This window comes from Tachypleus tridentatus, chromosome 13 (assembly GCF_004210375.1).
Source record: "Tachypleus tridentatus isolate NWPU-2018 chromosome 13, ASM421037v1, whole genome shotgun sequence".
In the NCBI taxonomy this organism is placed as follows: domain Eukaryota; kingdom Metazoa; phylum Arthropoda; class Merostomata; order Xiphosura; family Limulidae; genus Tachypleus; species Tachypleus tridentatus.
In genome coordinates, this window is record NC_134837.1 from 34,294,944 (window position 1) to 34,316,871 (window position 21,928).

General features: G+C 33.1%; 1 protein-coding gene across 4 annotated transcripts in view; it reads left to right on the plus strand.

Moving 5' to 3' along the window:
• The first annotated feature begins 12,396 nt into the window (after positions 1-12,396).
• The window catches only part of LOC143240785 (solute carrier family 12 member 2-like), a 121,590-nt gene continuing 112,058 nt past the window's right edge, over positions 12,397-21,928 (plus strand). For 2 of the 4 annotated variants that reach the window (XM_076483840.1, XM_076483839.1), the window contains exon 1: positions 12,399-12,869. In XM_076483840.1, coding sequence (XP_076339955.1) covers positions 12,477-12,869 — 393 coding nt within the window. In that variant the 5' untranslated portion in view covers positions 12,399-12,476. Of the gene's footprint in view, positions 12,870-21,928 lie in introns of all 4 variants that reach the window. The other 2 variants (XM_076483838.1, XM_076483837.1) reach the window with 2 other exon arrangements.

The window sequence follows — 21,928 nt, forward strand, 5'->3', positions numbered from 1 at the left end:
CTAGAGGGAAGGCAGCTAGTTATCACCATACACCGCCAACTCTTAGGCTGCTCTTTTGCCAATGAATAGTGGGATCGATCGTCACATTAAAACGCCCCTACGGCTGAAAGGGCGAGCATGTTTGGTGTGACGGTGATTCGAACCCGTGACCCTCAGATTATGAGTCGAGCGCCTTAACCCATCTGGCCATACCGGACCAAAATTAGATACAAATGTGCACGATCAGTGAAACAATCTTTATTTATTTAAAAATAATAAAATGTATTATTACAAAAACCGATCATCTTTACTGCAGAAAGTTAGCTCGTGATACTTGTAGCGCTGTATACCTGTAGGAGATCTATGAATGATGTCGATTTCTATTCTAATCTGAGAAAGCATGATCTTATATACTTATAAACAGGTCTAAATTAAAAGCACTGTAGTACATAAATATACTATCTGTTTCTACTTTCCCGCTTTATGTCGTATTTATTCTGTATTTTTGTTCATTTACTTATTACATGTGGACGATTAATACAATAAGTGTGCTAGAAAGTCCATAAGTTTCTTTTTTGTAGCTGTTTTTATTTCTTTCCCTTTCTCTGGAAATAACACTTGTACCTGACCAAGTGGTTTTTGTGCAGTTTCTATATTATTTAAATGTAAAAATATTCAAAAACTATTGTTTATTCTGTGAATCTGCAATTTTTCAGATAACACAATAACCAGAAAACAATTACTTTGTTTTAAAGTCCTTGTTTCTTTGTTGTCCTTTAGAGATAATACATATGTGGTTGTAATGTTGGATTTTGTGTAAGGGTGTAGATTATAGCTGTGTTCTTTACTGGTTGGACAAATGATGTTTTAAAGTTACAGGATCGCCTATGTTGAATGAGAACGACTACTCATGCGTGTAGTGCAAATCGCTGTGGTTAAGTTATACAATCTGCGTTAAACAAGGAACATTCATTTCAAACATTAATACACGGTGTCTCAAGTGAGTTTATTGACACAGAGAGATTTTTAGGGAGGAAAATATGTTAATGAATTCATAAGTCCAGTAGAAGGCGACAACCTAATGTCTAAATAAAGATTATACTCACTTTGTGTTACACATAAACTCCTTTTTTATTTCTTAGCTTAAAACTTAGTTAATTTAGAATTTTGAAATTTCTGTTATAAAGTAGATCTATCTAAAATTATTTAAGGAAATCAGGTTAACTTGTAAATACCGCAGGGTAGATAGAAAGGTAAAGTGTAAATGCTTAATCACATGGTTTTACTATAGAATTTTCTACTTTTGTTAACGTGTATATTGCGATTACCTGAAATCTTTAGCTATTTGAATTTAAAAGAATGTTTTTTACTGAAGTACTGGCATCTTCTGTAATTAATAGTACTCTTTCAAGAGGGATTGTTGTATGAGGAAAGTGTCAATTTAGGAAAAGTCCTCTCCTGTATATAAGGCTTTGATTGATATTGTAACAATTTTTAATGTTGATTACTCTGCAACCAGAAATTCAGAAACATCAGTCAATCTCTGGTGTACCAAGTAAAGCAGATTAAGCATTGGCTCTGAGGATTGATATAGGTGCAAGGGAAAAAGGAGCAACTGAGGGTAGTTAAAGTGTAATGATACTTGAGAAGTCTGAAACCATAAAAAGTTGTTTCTACAGGACTCCCTGGCTCTAGTTAAGATCATCTTAGTCTGAGGACTTGGATATGCTGCTGATGAACAATCTCAACCCATATTTGTTTTCTAGCAGGTGAGAGAGTAAGCATCAATAGCAAAAGACAATGAACCTTGGGAGAGTCATGAGCCTCTCCAAACAAAGAGGTATTTTACCAGAATAATAATTGAACATAAGGAAACATAGGGTTCCACCAATCTTCAGAATGAACTACCATGAAAAAATAATTTGCTTTGCAATGTCACAGAGACTAACTACTTTATTAAGTGTAAGAATCCTTGAGTATGCCTACTTCCTCCTAGCAATGACATTGGCAGCACCTAAGCCAGGCATTGGATGAGAGCTCACAAAAGAGAGGCTTTGTCTAATAACACAAATCCATGTAAAGTCAAACTGATTTTGCACCGATTTTTCAAAAATGTGACAAAGAAAGAGAGATGCCATTTTCTGAAACATTTCAAGCAGGTAACTGACTTCACTTAAGAGAAAGCAGTCTTATGTCTGATCTTGAGCTAAAACATTCCAGCCCTGGAATTAAACATTTGAATAAGAAGCAAAAAAGAACAGTCATGACCTAGTTTCATTAGTAATTGGCCCAGTGAGAAATCAAGTGATCCACTGGGCTGAACTCAATGCTTGAAAGAGGAACACCATCAAGAGTTTGGCTGCTTATGCAGATGACTTGTGCCATTTGCATGGTAGACCTTACCCTGTATTAGCTTCAGCAGATTGTAAAGATTTACTTGTGGATAAGTTTATTAAGGTATTTTCTGGTGGGATTATGGGACACAACATGATTGTAAAGAAGGTTACTAAAGAGGAAGAAACTTCCACCTTGTCATATTAAAGCCATGCAGAGGGATAACCATCCACCTACACACATCTAAGTGATGATGTAACTACACTGGTTTCCTCTAGATGGGCAGGACTAGTATAGTCTGTCTTTGTTTTACATGTAAGAGCCTATGCCAATTATAACTCCAACTGGATATCAACTGTAATGGAGAAGTGAAACACCTGTTTCACTTCTGGTATGTTGGGAAGTGACTAGAAAATCACTGATGTTCATACTTTGCTAAGTAGCAAAGCAGGCAATGTTACTGGCTTCAACCAATGACTAAATAGATCCAGAAGAACCAACAGGAAGCAGCAAACTCTGCTGCTACTACTCTGGACATTTTATGGAACCCAAGTTGGGCCTGATCTTAGAAGCTTTATAGACAGTTTGTATCAGAAGGATATTTGATCAGTCCAGCTCTATTAGGGTTGAATAGAGCTTGGTACGTACCTGTTAGGGGTACCAGAGCAAGAGATCGAGTTCCTAGTCAACATAGGTGCAAGTAGATCACTAATAGACCTGGTTGTATATCAAGTCCTATAATTGAGACCATCATTTTGACCAGTAAACCCTCACTTCATTCTGCAAAATAATAATAGACTAGACATAAGTGAAAAGGCAGTTCTTCAGCTGTATCTAGAGAATTTCACTCACAGAATAAAAGCAGTCATATCCAACATTAGATCTGGCACTGGCATACTCAGAATAAATGTAGTGAAAATTATCCTTTAGTTTCACCTGTGCAACTGGTATTTCATGGAAAAGCTGAACAAGGTTAACCAGATCAAGCCCATAAACAGGGACTGCATGAGAGTACATAGAAGAAAGAATAACACAGGTGGCATTTAGTAGTTTACAATGGATGGGTCTAGTGTACCCATAAAGCAAGCACCATTATTTTGGCCAGCTATCTGTTCAAGAAAGGATGAGGTGTTGATGTTGTTTTGTAAATACTGGCACTCAGCTTTACACAAGAATGGCTGTATGTGTGTTAATTGAAGTGGAAGTAACAGATAGATAGTAGAAGATGGCAGAAAACATTACATAGATATCAACACATCTGAGATTATCGGTTGAGGATCATGTAAACAGTCTTAATTTAGTACAGTAAAAGTGATTTTTCTTAGGTTGAGTAAGCCAACACATTTTTGGGACCAGATGGCTTACAACAATATGGATTCAAGTGACTCACACCTGATGAAGTAGTGGCCATTCTAGCTTCCCAAGAAAACTAGGAGAATAGTCATTTCCAAGATATAATGCTGCTTTTAGATGAGTGAATGTGATAGCCTAAGTTGACATTGTTCCTTTTCCATGAGCAGATGAATGTCTGTATGCAGTGAAAGGTTTCCATTAGTTTAACATTTTTGATCTAGCATCTGAATTATAGGAAGTCATGCTGAGTAATGAGGGCAGACCTAGGACTGCTTCAAGCTCATAAGATGGCTTTTATGTGTTCTGTGTTATTGAGCCCCTGTAATGTGCTTGGCACTTTGAGAAGCTAATAAAGCTTACACTGGAGGGGTTTCAGTGAAAGAAATGTTTGGTCTACACTGATGGTGATTTGTGGCTGAGAACCTGAGAATAGTAGGTATTCCACTGCATAAAGAAATAAGGCTTGAAATTGAAATGGAATTTCACAATCATATTGTAAGTAGAAATGAAGTCTACAGACCCTGATAAGATAACAGCAGTGAAAGAAAACCTTAACCTCTAGCCAAATGTGAAGTTTCCTTGGTTTAGAGTCATACTACTGATGATTTTTGGCCAATTTCTCTAAGATAGTAATACCATTGTCTGCTCTCACTAAAATTGGGATGCACTTTAAACAGTTAGGAAAGGTGAGCAAGCATTTCATTCTCTGAATCTTTCTTTGATGAGGGTCCAGTGCATGCATTTTCTTAAAACAAAGCAACAAACTCTTATCTGACACTGATTCTAGTGATAAAGAATTGTAACAGTTATCATAGTTGCAACTCAAAGTAGAACATATTATAGGGTATACTTACGGTTTCTGAATGTAGATGCTGTATGATGAAGAAGTAATTGTTTGAATTTTGTAGTATTCATATAACACCACCACTGCTTGTATTGCAGGAGGTTTACTGTTCAGGTGGACTATATGTGATTTAAATACAGTTTAAATAAACAGAAGACACAGCAGTGCATTATGTAACAATGCACTGTAAGAGATTCTAAAGGTGCAAGAATTCTACAAGTAACCTTCTATCTATCAGAAGCTCCAGGAATAGCTAATAAAGGATCTGGATTTACTATGGATGCTAGTTCCCATGCAGCAAAATATGAGATCAGAAATAGAAAAAAATATGATACATGTTATCTGTGGTACTGATACGGTTAATATGCAAGGGTGTATTACACCACCTCTTTAAATCACCAAGATATGGTTCTAAGACTGTGCTGCACCTACTGGTCTGTAAAATCCAAAGGTAAGAGATTCTTCTGATTTCAAATAATGCAAAAAACTGAATGGCACCAAACATTGTACACATGTGCAACATTCCCTGAAAATAAAACCTCATGAGTGTTTTAATGAAGGAAAATGAATTAATATGTGCATTTAAGCATATAAACATTCATAAGGAAGTATGGTCTTTGGATTACTTAAGAACTAAGAAATATCATACATACATATCTTGAAACAATCTTATTTTCATTCTTGTTAAACTGAGTAGAGATATCAAGGAAGACTTGACATTTATATGAAAACGTTGACAAAGTAAGCCAAACCTAATATAAGTTACTCATTATACACAAAAATTGCTATCTTTACTTCTAGTGGACCCATAAAAACAGAAAAGGAGAAAAAAAAAACACAACTAGATGATGTTTCAGAATAGGCACATCTGAAGTGGTGGTGTCTTATTTAAAGTGTCATAAACTTGCAGAAACATAACTTGTTTAGTGCATAAAAAAAGGAATGATCTGATGGAAGTAAAAAAAAAACTACACAAACAAAATCCTAGACACCTGAGCAATAGAGTGTGAAAACAAACTTCACAGAAGCTGGTAAGTAGACATATTTTCTCAAAGCTCTTCAAGATAACAAGAAAAAACAATTCTACACTCCTACATTACATTTCACAAAGATAGGTAAAAAAATCTTTAGAATTAAAAACAACATGCACAAAAAAAGAATAAGAATGGTTTTCAATCTTTAAAGGAACAAGGAAACAATCAAACTGACTTTCATAGGCCAAGAGTGAGTAACAACTGTGAATAAATTGCATTAAGAAAAACAGAGTGCAAAGATAACTGGAGTTTTGTGCACACCAGAGTAAAGAAAGTTGAGCTGTTTAATTGATTTACTCTGATTGCCCAAACTCAACTTAAAGAAAAACAGAAATTTTGAATAATTCACATATTAATCAAGGGTAGTTAACATTTGAGGGTGTTAACATGTACTACTTTCTTGTACCAGCTAAATGACCAGAAAAAAGTAAATCTTTAAAGAATTGTTATACAGTAATATAAAAGAAATTCATGTATATTTAATGCATATGTTGAATTCAACATGCACATAATGACTATGGAATGTCACAATTTTATTCTTGAGCATGTCACACATTATCTTGGGGGTCATTCACCATTTGGTGTTGCAAGAGAATTTCTTGGACTTGTACTAATGTGTTCTCTAGCAACTTCAGTAATGTATAAGTTTAAGAATACCTGAAGGATGTGTTCTCCATATTTTTAGTAGGTAAGTAAAATGTCTGTTCTTTTAAGTTTTACCTTGTTTTTAATCTTTTTATTTCTTCACTTCAATTCTGTCAGGTCATAAATTCATAAATTCAGCAATACTCATTTTGCTCAACTACAGTTATGATAGAAAGTGTTCCTACCTCTGTGTCGTGAGTAGTTTTTTCTCATAACTTAAAAAGTATCATGATTAGGATAATGAAAGTATGGTATATTATAAATATTATACTAACACACATCTACATACATTTTCATGTAAACTGAACGACAAATAAGCTGTTTATAAACAAATAACTGAACGTAGGAGGGGCAGAAAGTGTTTGTGCATCTACTTTAATGGTCAGTTGTGTAGCCTTTCAGGTGAATTACTTGGTGCAATCTCTCCTCATAGCCCTCCATGATAGTTTGACAGTACTTGACTGGTATTTTCTTCCATTCTTCTCTACAGAAGGCCTCCAACTCTTGCAAGTTTTTTGGATGATGCTGATGAACCCTGGTCTTCAACTCATGCCAAACGTTTTCAATTGTGTTGAAATCAAGTGACTGCGATGGTTACTCCAGAATGCTTATATGGTTCCTCTGCAACCAGGATAGCATATATTTCGATGTGTGTTTAGGGTCATTGTCGTGCTGGAAGATCCAACGATGCCCAAGCCACAAGTTCCGAGCATCATTCTTGATATAAGTGCCTAATATATCAACGTACACTTCTTTTTTCATGATTCGTTGACGTGATGAAGGCCGCTTACACCAGAAGAGCTGAAGGAACCCCATAGCATGATTGAGCCACCTCCGTGTTTAACTGTAGGGACAGTGTTCTTTGGAAGATTTCGTTCCCCCTTCTTACAGAAAATATTGCGAACATCATTGTGGCCAAAAAGCTCAATTTTAGTCTTGTCTGACCAAAGTATACTCTTCCAACAGGTAAAGGGTTTATCTACATGCTTTCTTGCATATCTCAATCGTGCTTTTAAATGAACAGGCTTTAAATATGGAGTTCTACAAGGAAGGCATGCTTTGAACCCAGAAGAGCATAACATGTTCGTAACTGTAGAGGTGCTTACTTCAACCCAAGTTTCCCTTACCAGTTTCTGTATGTCATTATGTGTTAAATGAGGGTTTTTACTAACTTCTCTGAGAACCTTCCTCTTAGTTCTCTCTGAAATTTTGGTGGGGCGTTCAGAACGAGGGAGGTTAGCAGTTGATCCTGTAAGCTTAAACTTGGCAATTATGCTTTGAACAGTAGATTTCGGCACATTAAGTTGTATAGCAATACCGGAAAGAGACACACGAGACTTGTATTTTACAATAATTCGTTTTTTTAAATCACTGAACAGTTGTTTCCTGTTCGCCATGATGACCAAGCACACGTTCTGAAATGGACAAACACTTTCTGCTACTCCTATTTTTGTTTACTTGTTTATAAACAGTTTATTTGTCGTTTAATTTACATAAAAATGTATGAAGATGTGTGTTAGTATAATAGTTATAATATATGTCCATTAGCCTAATTGTGATACTTTTTAAGTTATGAGCAAAAAACTACTCGGGACGCAGGGATATGAATACTTTCTGTCATAACTGTACTTGTTAGCATAGTTATTACTATTACCTAAAGGCTATCAGTTTCTAAAAATTGTTCTTCAGTGTTTGTACTGCATGCTGTCTCACACGAATCCACTACACCTCTTTTTTTTCCAGTAAAAATGTCATTACATTTTATTAAGCTATTCCAGTTAAAGGCTATCAGTGCACTTGAAAATACCCCACACTTATTGTTACATACTGCAAATAACTTGAAATTTCAGTGGGCAAAATTGTAGTCCATAGCAGAGGGTGTGACAAATCAAAGAATGTATTAGGTCAATGCGTCACAGACGATATGCTTACTTTTATCTTTGGTAAAATTAAAATAAATTTGTAATTTTGAAATAATCGTAAAGGTATAATACTTTCTGAGTTATTTTATATAGTCGTCTACTGGTTTGCAGTTTACTGAAATGTACTCAGGATAGAAAAAGTTCAATAGACTCAGGTAACCATGTTTAAAACACTTGTATATTATGCGTGTAGTGTTTCGTTTTTCTGTTAGGTTAGTTCATTGGAGACAGAAAATATTAAAAAGGAAGTAAGTTTACTGTTTCTGAAGATTGTTCTTGAGTGTTTGTACTACATGCTGAATCTACTACACCTCATTTCTTTTTCCAGTAAAAATGTCATTACATTTCATTAAGCTATGCCAGTTAAAGTCTATCAGTGCACTTGAAAATACCCCACACTTATTGTTACATACTGCAAATAACTTGAAATGTTTAGAAGTTGAAATGGGTATGTCATGTTTTAGTATAAAGTTATAATCTTTAAAGTGCCAACAACAATACTTTAAATTTTACAAAATCATTAATGACCAGTAAGTGTCAATATGATTTGATAGTTAAATATTTAATTTGGAGAAAAACAAACATTTGGTTTTATATTCTCATAAAAATGGTGACAGAAAACAGGTTGTACATAATTAACATTTAGACAAATTTGTAAACAAATTTAAGCATCCATTTTCATATGTATTACTTCTGGTGGAGGTATAAAAATAGGCTTGCTTTGTGTTTCCCAAAATAACAGAAAATTAAGGACTATTCCAACTGGTTATTTGTTATAAACTGTACTTAAGCCACACTGTGCTGTTTATGAAGTATAGCTATTTTTAATCACTATTTGAAATGAAAAATTATAATTTTGTACTGAATTATATTATTGTTTAATTTTTAATCATATTTCACTGAAATGTTAAGGTATCTTCAAAATGAACTAAAGAAATGTATGTCTTATGAGAGCATAAAAAAATACAATCACCCTATTTTAATCAAGTTACTCCTTTATAATACATTCAATATGCAGTTGATCCCAAAACAAAATATTTTTTTCTGGTTCAAATAAAATTTCACAAAGAATATATAGGAATGTTGTTTAACAATCTGAGATGTAAGGAAAAATGAGTCCAGATTTTCATCAAATGATTTTATGAATGAATTTTCTAAAATCTTAAATGACCATTATGTCCAAGAAATTTCTTTTACTGTTTTAATTATAACTTTATAAAATTCAGTGTGAATATTACTTGACATTACTGGTATGTAAAAGAAACATTTAGAGATTAAACACCTTCACTTTAAAATAAGATTCCAGCTCATCCAAAATGAGAGGATTAATCTCAATTTTCCTAGGTGAAATTTATCAAATTACTTTTATTGAAATACTAATTTGATAATAGCATTATATTTGTATCCTTTCAAATTTAAGAGGTTGACCTCCATTTTTAGTAAAGTAATGCTTAATCTTTGATGGATTGTTTCTTATTTAATAGCAAATATTCTATGCATATTTCAAAAGAAGAGAGTGTTTATTTGCCTTGGGTAAAATCACCTCTCAATCAAAACTACCTCACCTAACTATAAAGAAATGTTCTAATGCATGTGTCTTAAATGATGTCAGTAGACATTAGAACTGAAGACAGATACTGACCAGCACTTTTCTCAAATTATTTAAGTCTTAACTGAGTTTTGGTAAAGTTACTAATGTGCATGTTAATGTAATTCCTAGAAAAAAACACATCTTTCTTATTTTGACACAATTACTGAGTCTTCAATGGATTATACTAATTTTTTGATTTTGGGAAAATATATATTTAAAGGAGTTTCAATTACTTATCTATTTAGATATGAATCCTTATATTTACCAAACTGTTTAACTCACAGTTAGTTAAGTTGGACTGTTTCTTCAATAGGGGGAATGTTAATCTTTAATCATATTATGTGATGGGATTAACAAAAACTTGCAAATATATAAATATAGATAATGACCTGAAGAATGAATTTCAGAGATATACATCTTACTTTAACTGATCAAACTGTTTAAAGAAAATAACAAAAGGTTTTAACTGAATTTCAAAGTTACATAGTTGGCAATGAAAAGCAAGCATTGAAAACTAACCTTTTCATCCACGAAAATGAGTAAAAACACATATTTCTCATACTTTAACAGAATTTAAAATACATATTTCATCAGATCCAGTAAATCTACAATAATTTTTTTAACCATAAAGTAATAAACTTCTAAAATTTAAATGGCTGTCCTGAACAAAAGTAAGGAATGAACACACACACACAATATACAGGGTGGTTCGCAAGTCCCTACCCTTCCATATGTTATTATGTTATATTCAATTACGCATGTATTATAAATTTGTATCTTTTTTTTTTTTCAGAGAAATATTGCCGATATAAGCCCATTTACACTTGAAGAGCGTATTGTGACAAGTACGTGGGTATATGAGCGCAAGAATATTGGTGACACCCTGGATACATAAGATATATGGATAGGTAGGGCCATTCTGTATATATATATATATATATATATACACACGTATACGTGGGTGTGCATGTAATTTTGAACTTTGGAAATACCCTAAATATTAACACGTCAAAAAATGACAAGGCATAAAGTGTGTATACTTAAAAATTCAACATTATTCACCTAGTCTTTTATATATACCTTGGTATATATATTTTTTTCAAAATACGAAATTAGCATTAGGCCTACTTTCTCTTTTTAAATGATCAGTATTTCATGCTAACGCATAAGAATGTAAGAAAGATAAAGGTGTAATTTTAAAATAATGGTTCCTTAAAATAAGCTCATAATAACGGAAAAGATTTTGATTCCATGGGATCATACTGTTAATCAGAACATATAACTGACCTAATGTCACTCCTGACATATACGACAAATACTTGATGAGTTCTACTTCAATAGGTTAGTAAAAGTATCTCTCACTATTTTCTAAAACAAATTATTTCATCAGTTTCTTCAAAACCCATAACATTTCAGTTATCCCAACAAATTTTAAAAAATGTCAGGCCTCATAACTGAATTTGTTAGTTGAAGTCAATTTCTGTCAAATTTTAGCGCAGATAGCCTAGCTGCTTTGCGCCATAAAACACCAAACTGTCAAAGTTTATATTATTGCGCTTTTCTTGAATGCAAGATTGGTAAATTCTAATATGAGTTATTATTTGAGATTAAGTCACTTTAAAAAGTGTCAACTGAAAATAATATTTTAGAACCTACACAACAAACTAAAAAAATTAACACTTTAAATCTCTTACCTGCTCGATATTCAATACCGTAAAATTTTATAAAGCCTAAGTGTAGAATGAGTTGTGTGATTCAAAAATAAATATAAAACACAATTTGTAATTCCATTAATCACATAACTGTTATTGAGGTATATCGTTTTCGTGAAATTCAAGCCTTCATCAATAACCATAACATGGCTAATCAAAAAAACAAGATTTTACCTGTAGAAACTGAGCCCCTTGAATGCCTAGTCTATTAATTACTGAAGAGTGATGTATTTTACCGAAACCAGATACCTAAGTGAGAAGTTTTATAGTGAATCGATTGATAGATCGAGTTTTATACTTATGTTTAGTGTCTTAAACAGCTTGCATGTTAAATAATTTAGAGGAATAAATTAGTAGTGTAATTATTGTATACTATTCAAATTCTATATAAAAATAGGTTCATAGTGGTGAGTAAAAGACACCTGAAACTATATATATATGCTATGCATTGTGTTTAGAAAGACAATGAATTATTTGTACAAAAATGTGCTTGTGAAAACGAAATTGATCTTTTCTAGCTCAATGCCGCATAATGGGTTATCTGCGCTCTATCCACCGCAGGGATTCGTGTCCCAGGTTTTAGTGTTGTAAGTCCGTAAATATATAAATAAATATAAATGTTTGTGAATATATATACATATATATAACTACAAATATAAAGTAAAATACTGAAGTCAAAGTAATCGTTTGTCTTTAATACTGGGAATACGTGTATGAAAAATCTACTTTCTAATTTGAAGAAAAACAGTATTAAAATATATTACTTGCTGTTATTGTTCCTACTTGAAATTTAATTTATGCACATGATATTTTATTACTCTTAACACTAGCTTTAGTGCTTTGAATATTATTTGTATGGACATTTTCTAGGATATCTCTTAGTAAATAAAAATAATCTTAGTATATATTATAGAGTTATATTATAGAGGGCACTGCCAACATACACATACACACATATTTATAGGAACAATTGTGTATATAAAACACGCCATATATTGTTCCGGTTTTCAAGACGGTGTTGTAAGTCGTTGAAATAACGTCGAGAGCTCGCCGTTGTAACTCATGGCAAAAAATCTAGTTGAAAACAGTGGACAGAACTTTGGTAAGTCTGAGTGGATAGAAATGGATGGAGCAAATGAATCAGGTGATGCAAAGCAAAATCCGTCAAGGTTTCAGGTAGACAAAGTCGATTTTGTTAGTGAAAAAGATAATGAATGTATTCTAGACGATGCTTTTAATTCGGACGACAACCAGGCAACTTTCGATTCCCGAACTCAACACTCTGCTTATTCTACAACTTATGATACACATAATGTTCGAAGTTTACGGCATTATACTAGAGAAGCCCTTCCTAATGTGGACCATTACAGAAACGTTATGTCTGTTCATGGACAAATGAATCGCCCAACATTAGACGAACTTCATAACTCTACATTGACAATGGGTCATGAAAAGGTAAAATGCGTTAATGTTATAAATTATAATTAATAGTAAAGTAATTGTCATTCATATTGGCAGTGTATGAAGAAAGAGACTCGTTTTATCAAAACCTGAGTAGCTTTTACTTATTCATAAATATTAGCATGAAAAACATTTCAATTGTGACAAGAATATAATACATTTTCTAAAGCAAAACACTAACAGCATTTGTATATTATACAAACATCAGTATTTGGTTTATAGAAGTTGAAGCTAATTTTGATTGTTTAAAAGCACCTGAAAGTTATTAATAGAGTCAAGAAACGCCAATGGAAGTATTTTCTGTGTTTAAAATTGAAAAGATTTTTATATTTTTAACTTTTCAAAGAAAGTATCACTTATGAATTGTGTAGTATTATGTGATTCCTATTATTAATATTAGCAGCAGTAATTTTAACTATAGTGGAGAGGAGAAATTATGTTTTAAATGTTGAAGTTTTAACTGTTTTTTGTACATTTGACTTAAACATATATTAAGAAAAATATGTTTTTATTAGTAAGACTAGTTATTGTGATTTTTGATACTGACATCGTACAAATAAATACAAATAATTATACAGTTGTGTTATAAGCTAAATTTTTTTATTAATGCAATATTAAAGGTCGAATTTACAGTATTTGCCATCATTTTCAATTCAGTAGTAAGGAAAAAATACGGTGTTACTGTTACTGTAATTGCGTGACGAATATATTGTACAAAAAACAGTACTACCGCCGTGGGTCTGTGGTAAGTTTATAGTTACAATGTTAAAATTCATGCTGGCGAAGTGTAGACAGCTTATTCTGTAATTTTGCACAGAAAATAATAAGAAAAATATTAAACAGTAATTTAATTACAATGAATTTTTTGTACAAAGCTCTGTGGTGAAACAAGTAAGAAAGAAACTTTAAAATATAATTCTTTTCGGAAGAATTTCTTTAAAATATACATTTTGTATGAGAAATTAGAAATAACGTATTTTTATATAATAAATTCAAACGTAGCACTGTTCTTTCATGTTTTGTGTTTTTGTATTTTCTACAGCTTATTTTGGAAATTTGTTTCGTGTTATTTACTCTTACATAAACTTATGCAGAAGATTTGAGTTTTTGAAGCTTTTGTGGAAAACTAAAAACGTCTTCTGTTATCGCTTCTTGTACAGTACGTGGTAGAAATGTTTTCTTTACAAAACTACAGGGGGTATACATGCTGTTTATTACTCAAGTAGCAATTTAAAAAAAAGGCAAGTTAAATGTGGAAATTCAATAAAAATTGTTACAAGCTGCTATGCAGACAATATTTTTTATTTATAAATGTCTTTTCCGTTGGTTCTTATGACTTCACAGTGAAAAACAGTAGGTTTTTTTTGGATAATAATAACTATTTTTTTTAAAAAAAGACCCCTTATAAGTACTCTTATTAAACCTTTAGTGCTATGCAGGCAACGAAGATTTGAAGGGGTGTTTTTGAACAATTTTATTGAAACGAAAAGTTATTTACGACGGTTTTTTAGTCCTTTTTAAACTCACCAAACAGTACACTAAATCTATTTAGGCGTATGAACAATACTGTAATCCTTCAGTGAGCGAAACTGTAGTCCATAGCATAGGGTGTGACAAATCAAAGAATGTATTAGGTCAACGCGTCACAGACGATATGCGTACTTTTATCTTTGATAAATTAAAATAAATTTGTAATTTTGAAATAATCGTAAAGGTATAATACTTTCTGAGTTATTTTAGATAGTCGTCTACTGGTTTGCAGTTTACTGAAATGTACTCAGGATAGAAAAAGTCCAATACACTCAGGTAACCACATTTAAAACACTTGTATATTATGCGTGTAGTGTTTCGTTTTTCTGTTAGGTTAGTTCATTGGAGACCGAAAATATTAAAAAGGAAGTAAGTTTACTGTTTCTGAAGATTGTTCTTCAGTGTTTGTACTACATGCTGAATCTACTACACCTATTTTTCCAGTAAAAATGTCATTACATTTCATTAAGCTATGACGTTACAAAATTTGTATTCAAGTTCTCAGCTGATGCCGAATACAAACTTGTTACCAAATTTTTGATTCATCAATAAACAGTGTAGTTGACTTTGGTAATCATGGTAAACCGTCTTTTATATAATACTTTTCCTTTATACGTTCTCACTAATCAGTGACAAGAGACGTCAGTTCGTATATTTTAGTATAACAGCAGCTTTACACAATTTAACTTACTGAAAATCATCGAGATATTTAGCATGTTTAGGGATATGCAGCCATAGCAGAAGAAAGTGTGAAGCAGTACAATGCAGAGAGATTGGGTCTTTTTTACCTCACATTTCTTGGCGATATTTGGTAGGATCCAAATTATTTAATGAGCTACATTTTCATATTCCCGCCTTTTCACTTAGTTTTTTTTCTCCCCAGTTGCACAGCGGTATGTCTAAGGACTCACACCGCTAAAAACCGGGTTTTGATGCCCGTGATGAGGAGATCACAGATAGCCCATCGTGTAGTTTTGTGTTTAATTCTAAATAAACAAACAAATGAAACTAAATTTGTAGAAGATTCTTGAGTGTAAGAATCAACAGTATATATTTTAGGCAACATATATTGGAAGCTCGTCCCAGATACATTATAATACATAACAATACACATTTGTTCTTAGTAGATGCGCTTTAGCTCTAATTTTATGGTTTTTACAAACTTATTACAGGATATTACTCTAACAGTATTAGTGAAAATGACGCGGTTTAGGGTGTGATTTGTGAGATGTAAGTCGTTTGGTTTAGCAGTGGAGTTTACTTGTCCAGATGATATATTCAGTTGTAAATATTATTGTTTAGTATTAACTGTACTCAATCCATGGTTGTCGGCCTCTCTTCAGGTTGCATAAGAAAGGAGGAGGCAACATGGTGTATAACTCATACTGTGATTCTTCGCGGTAAAAAAAATCATTTGGTCTGTAAACAAAAATGATTGAAAACCGTTGGACTAGACCAACATTTTCTAAACTGTCTTCTGCGGAACCCCGAAAAATTTTATGTAGTGTAGTGAGAGTAAAGGAGCAGGCCACTTATAAATTTGACTTTAAAGTTCGTCTGCTTACAAATTCTACTTTGTCATTTTTTGTTTCATTTATGGGCAGAGCTTAACTGATGCCTTACTGTAAGTTAGTTGTTAGTGGTAGCCTAATATGCAGTGTTTCAAAGAAACAACAATCTGGTCTTATGTTTGTGAATATTTTGTAACATTACGATTAAGTGTTCATACTATTTAGTCTTGGATCGGTGGATAAAAGAAGAAATTTTAAACAAAAAAAAAGTTCTTAAAAACTGTTTAATTATAGTCAATAAAAAATAAAGTTGTGTAAATTTATTTGTGTATGTAGCTATGTATTGTAGAAAGATAATAATTGTTTTATGATTTTACTTTTTAAACATCAAGTATCTTTCTTAAGCGTTCTGACAACAGTTTCAGAGCTCAAAAGTGTTCGTGCCTGAAAAGTTTGGAAAACCCTGGTTGAAAGCTAAATTCTCTAAGAAACCGTATTTTGAGGTTCGAGTAGTGACCGGAAATTTCAAAACTATGTTTAGTTAATTTTAAACTTGTATTACATAATAAACAATATCTGACACATTTTACATGCAAATATTTATCTAAGTCATATTATATTTTTATCATACTTGAACACTGCTTAAAATATAATGATATGCGTATGAAATTTGTTTATTTTGGAGGGATGCATTAATTAGAGGTAAATACAGGATGTTCGGAAAGTCACTGTGCACTTATATATTTATTAACAGACATGTTTCAATATAGAAAACAGGAGGTAAATATGAATGACAGTTATAAACAATGTTGATAGTGATCCCCGTTGGCATCAATACAGGCCTGGATTCATCTTATTTTGTTTCTAAACACTGCTATCAGTTGCTGGCTTGAAATAGACTGAATAAAATATGATTATAAAACTGCACAGTGACTTTCCAAACACTCTGTAACTTAATAATATTACGTTAATTTCCTTTTCAGTTGATGTGTATGTATATAATAGTATGCAGTGTACATCTTGTACATACATTAAGAATCTCATTTGAAATTTTAGATTTGATTGTTCAAGGTATTAAATTGAGAACAAAGTAAAACTAATGTGGTGAGAAGAATGTTATTATAGTCTTAAGTTTAGTTTTAAGACTTTACGTGTAGGTAATTTGTTTTTATTGCTGAAGAACATTACGAACTAATTGAGTATGGTATATAATATTTTATCTCACATAAGGAAAAAGCAAAATAAAACTAACGAATTTTTAGAGCTGGTTTTTTCCCCGTTTGAATTATGTTCAAAGATTTAATCTCGCTATTTTCTCGGAATAGATTTTACGTAATATTCATGAAATGTGAGGTTAGAGTAACGATTCAGTCTCAGCCTTGAGGTCTGTAATCAGCCCGAGACTACTTTATCTCTGCGGTAAAACAGGACTCGGAGCTGCTATTTTCCATGTAGAAGCCTCCAGGTAAAAAGATATAAACGTAGTTGGCCTTGTGCCCTGGTAGATGAAGGTGAACTGGTCAAGTTTAACTGGTATGATTTTGCATTGTGTTCATACACGAGCAAGCAAGTAGCACTTACAAACGGTAGAATATTATCATTCTGTTAATATTATTCAGTTTATTTGTGTTTAGATGTAATTAAAATACTGATAATATATCTTTGGATTCTGCACAGTTTATAATTAAAACTCCAGGAAATGCAGGGGATATGTCTGTTTTTTGGTTGTTTTTTATCACTTTTGGAGACATTTAGGGTTGAGTTACACAAAAAGTTGTTATTACACAACTCTTCAACTATATTCCAACCATCAACTGTATTGTTTCTACTCCACATAATGAGAAAAATTTGTAAGGTAGTTAAAACATGTCAAAGAAATAACCGATCTTTGTAATAAACGTATTATTATTATGATAAAAAAACAAAAAAAACATCTAACTCATATTAATACAAAATGGAATTAACAAGTCACATGTGAACATTTTCTTTAGAAACGTTTAACTACAAACTAAGCCTCATGTTACATATCTGTTTCTGTAATTATTGTTATTTTTTAGGAATGACATAACGACATATATATACACATATATGAGGTACATGCACATTTTGGTGAATGAAAATTTATCTAAATAATACGGAAGCCCGTAGGGGACATTGTTTCTTATTTTGTTTTGTTTAGTATTTTAACCTAATTTTTCCCCCCCTCTTATGTGTCTCAGCGGCAAGCCTGAGGGGCTTTTGAACGCTTAGAATGGTGGACACAGATAATCATCCACTGTGTAGCGCTTCGTGACAAAAAAAAAAAAAAAACCCTCAGTTTTTTTCGTTTAACTTGAACTGTTGTGCTGTGATGTTAATTTTGTAACTTCGCTTTTGCTGTTGCAGCGTAATTTTGAATTTTTATCTCTTACTCTGAATTTATTTTACCATTCGTGGTAGAAACATTCTGCTGGAAACATAAATGGATTTTAGGTCCAGCATGGCCACGTGGTTAAGGCGCTCGACTCGTAATCTGAGGGTCGCTGGTTCGAATCCCCGTCGCGCTAAACATGCTCGCCTTTTCAGCCGTGGGGGCGTTATAATGTGACGGTCAATCCCACTATTCGTTGGTAAAAGAGTAGCCCAATAGTTGGCGGTGGGTGGTGATGACTAGCTGCCTTCCCTCTAGTCTTACACTGCTAAATTAGGGACGGCTCGTACAGATAGCCCTCGAGTAGCTTTGTGCGAAATTCAAAAACAAACAAACAAACGTTTCCGGTAGGAAAAGTAACTGGAGTTTGTAGCCTATGGAATAATGTTTTCAGGTATTGTAAGAGTTTCAACATGGAGTTTAAAAGTAGACTTGATGAATGTTTTGGAAATCTGAATTGGATATACGAAGAAAGTTTTCCGTATAAAATGGTAAGAGTAAACAGAATACTATGAATAGACCAATAACTTATTGATATATATCGTGGGCACAGCATTCCCAATAACTCATTGTTATATATCGTGGGCAAAGGACTGGTCTTCCTTTGACTAAAATTAATTCATAATATTTGATAAATGTTATCCAATTTCTTTTTAGGTTTTCACAAAAATCAATCACATTATACATTTATCTACCTAAAGATTATTTTACAATCACTGTAAACTGGGCTTATTTTTAAATATGACAGGGGAAAATTCTCCCTCCTAAACATCATTGATTGTTGTTTATTTGTTTTTGAATTTCGCGCAAAGCTACACGAGGGTTATCTGCGCTAATTTAGCAGTGTAAGACCAGAGGGAAGGCAGCAAGTCATCACCACCCACCGCCAACTCTTGGGCTACTCTTTCACCAACGAATAGTGAGATTGATCGTAACATTATAACGTCCCCACGGCTGAAATTGCAAGTATGTTTGGTGTGACGGGGATTCGAAACCGCGCCCCTCAGATTACGAGTCGATGTGCCTTAACCATCTGGCCATGCCGGGCCTCCTTGATTATTAAGTATTATGAAAACAGATGAATTGCAACTGTTTTTAACACTGCTTTTAATATGTCTCTGAATGGATCAATAGTGGAACCCACACACACCTGCATTTAACTTATTTTTATAACAAGATCTGTTGGCCCGGACGTCCGCACGGGGAGGGGACATGTCTCTCTCTGGAAAATCTGAAAGATGAGAAACATAATTCTTATTTTATTCACGTGTATTTGAATTCTTTTATTGAATTCATACTTTTACACAAGTTTGTCTCTCCTTAGAAAAAATTTTGCAGACTCCTATGTTTATTGCTTTTTTCAATATTTCGTCGACTTTCGGCGTTTGAACTGTAATTTCTTTTTGAATGTTTGAGCAACAAGACTCATAACTTGTTGCTAAGTTTTCCCATAGATCAACGAAACTTTGATTCTTTTGGGTCAATAATGTATGGAAGTTTCTATTTTGTTAAGTTGAGGTGACACACATATTTCGTCATTGTTTTTAACATATCTTGTATCGTCATTCTTCTCTTGAACAGCATGACAACGCTGTTTGGAACTACGGAAGTTTTTGTTTTCTAGAAAAAAATTTGTTTGTCAAACGTATTTTAGTAAACCTTCCTGTTAGTACTTGTTCCTAACAAAATGACTTAAAATGTATAATCCAACTCATGTCTTGCTAATGGAAGTAAGAGTCGTGAAAACGTTTCTAAATCCTTTTAGGCATAATCCAAATTATAAAAGCGAAGCCTCATGTATTAATAAAATTCTTTTGCAAAATTACACATTTTAAATTATTTTCTGTAAATTAAATAAAATCATAAATATCAGTATGCGTGTTCGTACTGTATCTGTTACACCGTTTGTTTGGTCATTCTAAGAACAAAGCTACACAAAAGGTTATCTGTGTTGTGCCCGCAATGAGTATCAAAAGCGGATTTTTAGCATGGGAGCCCACAGACTTGCCGCTGCACTACAGAGGAAGATAAAATGTCAACATATTAGGATGTATCTTTACTAATATACACGCTTAGACTATATATATTATATTGTTTGATTGCTAGAGTACTAACAAGCTAACATGGCCCGGCATGGCCAGGTGGTTAAGGCACTAGACTCGTAATCCGAGGGTCGCGGGTTTGAATCCCCGTCACACCAAACATGCTCGCCCTTTCAGCCGTTGGGGCGTTATAATGCGTTGGGGCGCACTATTCGTTGGTAAAAGAGTAGCTGAAGAGTTGGCGGTGGGTGGTGATGACTAGCTGCCTTCCCTTTAGTCTTACGCTGCTAAATTAGGGACGGCTAGCGCAGATAGCCCTCATGTAGCTTTGCGCGAAATTAAAAAAGCAAACAATAAACAAGCTAACATTTTAATTAGCAGTCATTCATCTAATTCAGAGAAACAATAGTGTATATCTATAAAGCAGGCTTGCTTTCATATGACAAAAAACATGATATTGTTACAAAAAACAAGTTTGGCCTACTTTTCCACAAATCACACATCATTCTGTAAAGTTCCTGTCATTACTGTCGATTGGCCCAGACGTGAAAGCATAGACCAGCACATATTTCCGGATGTGTATATCCCCAACTTTAAGCCTCTCTTCCAGCAGCACAGCGGAATGTCTGCAGATTAACAATGTTAGGATCCGGTTTCGATATCGGTGGTGAGCAGAGCATAAATAGCCCATTGTGTTGTATTGTGCTTAACTTTAAACAAATCACAAAATCCAAGTTTTTGTTTCTACAGTTAAAATAATTTTTAATAAAACAATCGGTCATTTTTATTAATTTCTTTTTTTTTTAAGGTAAATTAAAAATCTGCCTGGCAGTCTGTATGGTTTTTATATTCAGGGAAACTGATAGGAGAGCAAACATTCTTATATTTAAATGCATTTTACTTGTGTAATATCTGGGGATCTTTATTCATTATTATTTTGGTACTTCAATCAATGTGTGCGTGTATGTTTGTGATAACTATTGATTTAAGCCTAACATTGCTTGTTGAGTGCCAGTTAAGATTTTATATGTTTTTACATTTAAGATTGGCATTGATCTGATGCATACAAAATATAGACTTTACATTTCTTTGGTATATTTGATTGTGTTAATTTGAGAGAATATTATCTTATTTCCCAGGGTCAAATGTTATATTTGTTGCTATTTTTAATTATTGAAAGCTTTGATTAAAAGCAAGTATTAAACAAATAATTTGAAAGAAGATACACCTCGACGAGAGTCTGGAATGACCAAGTGGTTAGGATCCTTGACTCGCAATCTGAGGATAGCGGGTTACAATCTCCGCTTTACCAAACGTGATCCCCTTTTCAGCTATAGGCGTGTTATAATGTGACGGTCAATCCCACTATTTGTTGCTAAAAGAGTAAGCAAAAAGTTGGTGGCGGATGATAATGACTAGTCTTTTACTGCTAAATTAGAGACGGCTAGCGCAGATAACCCTCTATTAGCTTTGTTCGAAATTCAAACCAAACACATCGATAAATACAATTCAGTGTGACAAACCATTTCAAACCGATGGCTGTAAATCCTTTCATAAAAA